At 40.9% G+C, this 6,000-nt stretch overlaps 1 protein-coding gene across 1 annotated transcript in view; it reads left to right on the forward strand.

The window, feature by feature from the left end:
* Positions 1-1,502, forward strand: part of PTPN12 (protein tyrosine phosphatase non-receptor type 12) — a 59,352-nt gene extending 57,850 nt beyond the window's left edge. Inside the window, exon 17 of the mRNA XM_004702617.2 lies at positions 658-1,502. Coding sequence (XP_004702674.1) covers positions 658-719 — 62 coding nt within the window. The 3' untranslated portion in view covers positions 720-1,502. The remainder of the gene's footprint in view (positions 1-657) is intronic.
* Positions 1,503-6,000: the final 4,498 nt, after the last annotated feature.

A 6,000-nucleotide genomic window follows, 5' to 3' on the forward strand; every position in this document is an offset into this window, starting at 1 on the left:
TTACTCCTAAAAGTGAAGATGTTGAGATAGGAATTTGGTAGCTTCGTTATCTGCTGAACACTGCGGTAATAATCTCTTTTAGAAGAATTAATATTAGGCTAGTCCCATGGAGTTGGTGATTGATGACGTCACAAATGTCCAACTCTTCCATGATGCTATTTGGCTCCATTCCCCCCACACTCCTCTCTCGAATATATTCCTTCAGGTTCCTGGGTTCTGCAGTGCCCCATAGGAACCCATGAAAATTCAAGGAAATAATACCCAAAAATAATAATTCTAGTCTCCATTCCTAGACTATATCTTACTTATGCACATATGACCTGGGGTCCCTGGCAGGATGACTCCAATAGACATTAGTCTCCTCGTAAACTAAGTCAGCCAATCCTTTTCCCAGATCACTCGAAAAGCCACTTTTCTCCTCTCAGAGTATCATATAATTCCTCACAGCCATTACAAGTACAGGAATCAAAATAGCCATTAAATAAAGAATGTGGCCTGATTCACACGCTCTACTAAGGTCAGGTCTTAATTCCATCCTACCCGTTTGTTAGCAGATAATGCTCTTCAAAACGACATAATAGCACAGGCATATATAGGGCTGTGTTAATTGACTATAACTCAAAACACTTACCAATTATTCTGTTCTTTTGACTCTAGGTTTTGGTAATCGCTGTGGAAAGCCCAAAGGACCAAGAGATCCACCTTCAGAATGGACATGATTCAGGGAGTTAGGAGAGACACGTGAAATTCTACTGGAAAATTCAAGTGCCACTGAAAGCCAGATTGGTATTCCATCAGAAAGTGTGCGACTAACAGCAGCGCAGACTGTTCACCTTACAAGTTTTTGCGGGAACGATCTACCTGCCTATACTACAATTAGGAAAAAGTATTACATAGGGTTTATTTTGTAACTTCAAGTATTATTGCCTTAATGTCTCTTAACCCTGTTACACGCTGCTTGTAGACTTGTTAATATAGTAATACTTTTATGATAAATTGAGTGTCAGACTACTCTTTTGCTAATGGTTTATCGAGTATGCATTATTTTGTATTTGTACAGGGCAAGTAGATATATCATTTGATAAAGTTGCAGTTATATTATTAACAGAAGATGTAAGAAATTTCTGCATGGTCTAAATCTTTGTGTACCTTATTTGTAAATTATTCGCCCTGAAATTTTAGAAAATAGTTTCTGAATTTAAAATTGCTGGATTCATGCAGCCAGCATTGCAGGTTATCAGAGATCAAAGATTGTAATAATAATACATTTTGTAAATTGTGAGCAAAAGGTTATTTTTATATTATATACTGTCTAATTGTCCACCATTTGTTTTCACGTAGTCATGGAGATTCAGTAAGTGCCTTGGAACAATATTGAATTCTCTTAGCTGTGTGTGTTACTTTAATATTTTGAACTCAACTGGGGTTAGAAGACTATCAAAAATATGTGTTTCAGGATATTTGACCTTCCATTAAAAAAACAAAAACAATTTTACAGTGCCTATCTGTTGCCTTGGGTTTTCATTGCTCAGTTTTAGAAAGTTGGACCTAATGCTGCCACCCTTCCAGCTGGGTTAGTCTAATCTTTAAACCGTTGGCATGAGTGGAACTTAATCTCTTACTTCAGGAATAGGGAGCGCCTTCTTCCTTATGACTTTGCAAGTCTAAATACTTTATCCTTGAGTCAGCCTGAAGCATTCTTCTTATCCTCCTCTTTAGTAGTTGCCAGGATTTTAGCGGAATACCAAGCAGAAGTGAAGTTGGGAAAAAGACTGTTTTCTTCCCATTGCACATCTGGAACTTGAGCTCTGCTAAATCCACAGTCTGAGTGTAAACACCACTGATAGATGTTGATGCAACTACTCTCCCCAGTATCTTCTGTCTACGAACAATGAAGAAAATTAGTTCAAAGTGAAATGGAATAAACATACATGAGTAAAAAGGAAGATGGTTAAGAACAACCTGCTATAATTTTGCATTAACTTTTTAAGCTAAATGATTTTTGTTAATACCTTAGCATTTCAGTTTCCTCATATATTTGATCTTGGATAAGGAAATGAAAATTCAGTAGACCCTTGACATTCACAAGACATACTTTATTATTATTTTTAATCATTTTATTTGGGGCTCTTTCAGCTCTTACAACATTCCACATATCACTTGTATCAAGCATATTTGCATATATGTTGCCATAATCATTTTCTAAACATTTACTTTCTTCTTGGGCCCTTGGTATCGGCTCCTTTTTTTCCCTCCCTCCCCTCCTCATGACCCCTTGATAAATTATACATTATTATTTTCATACCTTACACTGACTGCTCTCTCCCTTCACCCATGTTTCTATTATTCGTGCCTCTTGGGTTGGGGGCAGTTATATGTCAATCATTGTGATTGGGTCCCCCTTTCTCCCCTCCTCCCCCTACCTACTGGTATTGCTACTCCCATTGTTGCACCTGAGGGGTTTATCTGACCTGGATTTCGTGTGCCATGAGCTCTTATCTGTACTAGTGTACATGCTGTGGTTTAGCCAAAACTGTAAGGCAGAACTGGGGTCATGATAGTGGGGGTAGTGTGGGTGAGGGGTGAGAAAGCCTCATAGAACCAGAGGAATATTGTGTTTTTCATCGGCCGCTTGTTTAACTTAAAGCCTTTAGGACCCCAGACACTGTATCTTTTGATAGCCAGGTACCAGGAGGGTGAGCATGGCAGAATGCCAGGTTGTTAGATTAAAGTGTTATTGTGTTGTGGGAGGGCTTGAAGAGAGGCCCAAAATCCATCCACTTCCTCAGTGTATTGCCATATAAATATACGTACATAGGCCAATACCTCTATTTTTATTAATATATTTACATAAGCACACACCTATGTTTATTCCTGTATCCATAGCTTCTTCCATTTTCTTTTTTCTTCCTCTTGCCCCACCATCATGCTCGCCCTTCTGCGTCTTAGTAATTCCTCTCAGCTAGATTGTTGTTGCTCCAACACCACCAGAATCTCTAACACCAACATGTCCTCCTCGCTGTTGCTGTTTGTTTCCCTAGTTGTTCCCTTGTCTGTGGTGTTGTTTGCTCTCCACTCCTTTCCCTGCCGCCTCCTCCCCACAAGTCCCTCTGGGACTGTCAGTCCTGATGCTAAATCCTCGGGCTTGCTTCCCATGCCTATCTTAGATAGGTAGGTTATACAACAATAATGGAGACAAAAGAAATGATTCAATTAAAAGAAAAAAATTAAAAAGCATAGAGAATTCCAGATCTGTCTGCTGACCTTTATGTACAAGACATACTTTAATAGCATATCATTTTCAAATAAAATGTAAACAATCAAAAGTTGAAACTGCTAAATTCTTGAATTTGAAGGGTCAACTGCACATGTTTGTCTTTTTATCTTCTTAGGTTGTTTACTATAGAAAAATTCCTGCTCCTGTTCAGATGCCTACAGGGATAGGGAATCCCAAAGGAGAAATTGAATTTTGGTGAATTTGAGATAACTAGTAAATCTAGACTTCAGGCAGTGAGGTCCTTTATGCAGGTAGCAATACAGATTTGAGCTAGAATTGACTGGAGTATTGGGGCATTCAATTAACACCTTCAGTTTACACACACAAAAAAAAACAACTCAAAGTATCCAGTATCTATGTGCATTTTCACACAAAGTTAATCTTGATGTTTACTGAAACATGCTACACATTAAAATGGACACCATGTCCCTACTGTGGGGAATAGCATCCCCACACCAGGCACCAGATTCATCCTGTGCTCCAGGTTTGGATCTCTGTAGTCCAGATTATTTTGCATGACCACCAGATCAAAACCAAAGGACCAAGCCAACTGCCATTGAGTCAGTGCCAACTCAGAGTGACTATGCTGACTTAATATTCTATCATTTAACTCACTAGTTTCTAATAACTATTGCAATGGCTATACAAAGTTCTGTCGAGTCGGTTAATAAATAAACCATTCCGTTTAAGGTCCATGAGTCAGCAAACCCAGCTTCTTGAATTAAGTGTCCCAGGGCACCCTCAGCCCTAGGGCACTCAGGTCCACTCCTGTGGGTCAGCAAGCCCAACTTCCCATTTAGGTCCCCAGAAGAACCCTAGTCCACTAGCCAGCCTCCTGTAGAGAAGCACTGGCTTTACTTGCTCGGTGGGTTGGGAAGTCCATCTGTTCCATACTGTAGCTCCTGGGTCTGCTGCTTCTCCTCTGATATTGCAGCTGTTATCTGGATCCAGGAGGTTCACTGCACAGGCATCTGCTGTCCAGAGGACATGCTCAACTCCTAGCTCTTGCTGGAAATAAGATCCCTCTACCTGCTTCTCAGAGGGCTCATTTTATACATGTCAGGATGGCGCTCCAGGGAAGTCTATTCACTGTTACAGATGAATCATATCAACATCTTCCCTGACCTCACCAGACATGCTGGGAAAGATGGTTTGGCAGGAGTGAAAAACTGGTCAGAAGAGCCATGTTAAATCATGCACTGCCTGTGCAGTGACCTTGTAAAGGGTTTCAGAGGTGTCAATGTTTATAGAAGGACAGATAGCCTCATCTTTCTCCCATGCAACTGTTGGTAGGTTTGAACCACCACCCTTGTGCTTAGCAGCCCAGCGCTTACCCAAGAATGCCACCAGGTCTGTGTGTCACCAGACAGAACTTCCAAAATATTAGCTTGATGTGCCCCTGCCATTTTCTAATGTCTCATTAAAATTCCTTAATGCTTGTTTGCTATGCTGTTTGTTTTTATCACTTTATTGGGAGCTCATACAACTCTTATCACAATCTATCCACCCATCCATTGTGTCAAGCACATTTGTACATTTGTTGCCATCATCATTCTCAAAACATTTTTTTTCTACTTGAGACTTTGGTATCAGCTCCTCATTTTTTCCTCCCTCCCTGCTACCCCCCTCTCACAAACTCTTGATAATTTATAAATTTTTATTATTTTGTCATGTCTTACACTGTCCGATGTCTCCCTTCGCCCACTTTTCTGTTGTCTGTCCCCCAGGGAGGGGGTTATATGTAGATTCTTGTAATCAGTTACCCCTTTCTACACCACCCTCCCGGTATCGCCATTCTCACCACTGGTCGTGAGGGGTTTATCTGTCTTGGATTCCCTATGTTTCCAGTTCCTATCTGTACCAGTGTACATCCTCTGGTCTAGCCGGATTTGTAAGGTAGAATTGAGATCATGATAGTGGGAGGGAGGAAGCATTAAAGAACTAGAGGAAAGTTGTATGTTTCATCATGCTACACTGTACCCTGACTGGCTCCTCCCTGTGACCCTTATGTAAGGGGATGTCCAGTTGCCTACAGATGGGTTTTGGGTCCCCACCCCACATTCCCCCTCATTCACCATATGATTTCTTGTTCTTTGATACCTGATACCTGATCCCATTGACACATCCTGATCACACAGGCTGGTGTGCTTCTTCCATGTGGGCTTTGTTGCTTCTCAGCTAGATGGCCACTTGTTTATCTTCAAGCCTTTAAGATCCGCAGATGCTGTATCTTTTGATAGCTGGGCATCATCAGCTTTCTTTACCACATTTGCTTATGTGCACCCACTTTGTCTTCAGCAATTGTGTTGGGAAGGTGAGCATCACAGAATGCTGAGTTATTAGAACAAAGTGTTCTTGCATTGAGGGAGTACTTGAGTAGAGGCCCAATGTCTGTCTGCTACCTTAATACTTAACATATAAATATATGTACAGAGATCCATTTCCCTACTGTTATATGTAAATATATCTACAAATGGACATGCCTGTAACTAGAGCTCTATAAATGTCCTTTGCCTCCTAGTTCTTTCCTCTTGTCCCACGATCATGTTCAGCCTTCATTTGTGTTTCAGTAATTCCTCTAGGATACACTGCCCTTGATCAAGCCCCATCAAGTGTCCTATGCCCTGCTCATCATCAATTTTAGATCACTTATTCCTTTGTCCTTGGGTTTATTGACAGCCCCCTTCTTTTGCCCCACCTCCCCTCTCCCATGTCCCCCAGAA

The sequence above is a fragment of the Echinops telfairi genome, unplaced genomic scaffold (genome assembly GCF_000313985.2).
Source record: "Echinops telfairi isolate 266 unplaced genomic scaffold, ASM31398v2 ScPeMD7_23;HRSCAF=83, whole genome shotgun sequence".
Classification (NCBI taxonomy): Eukaryota; Metazoa; Chordata; class Mammalia; order Afrosoricida; family Tenrecidae; genus Echinops; species Echinops telfairi.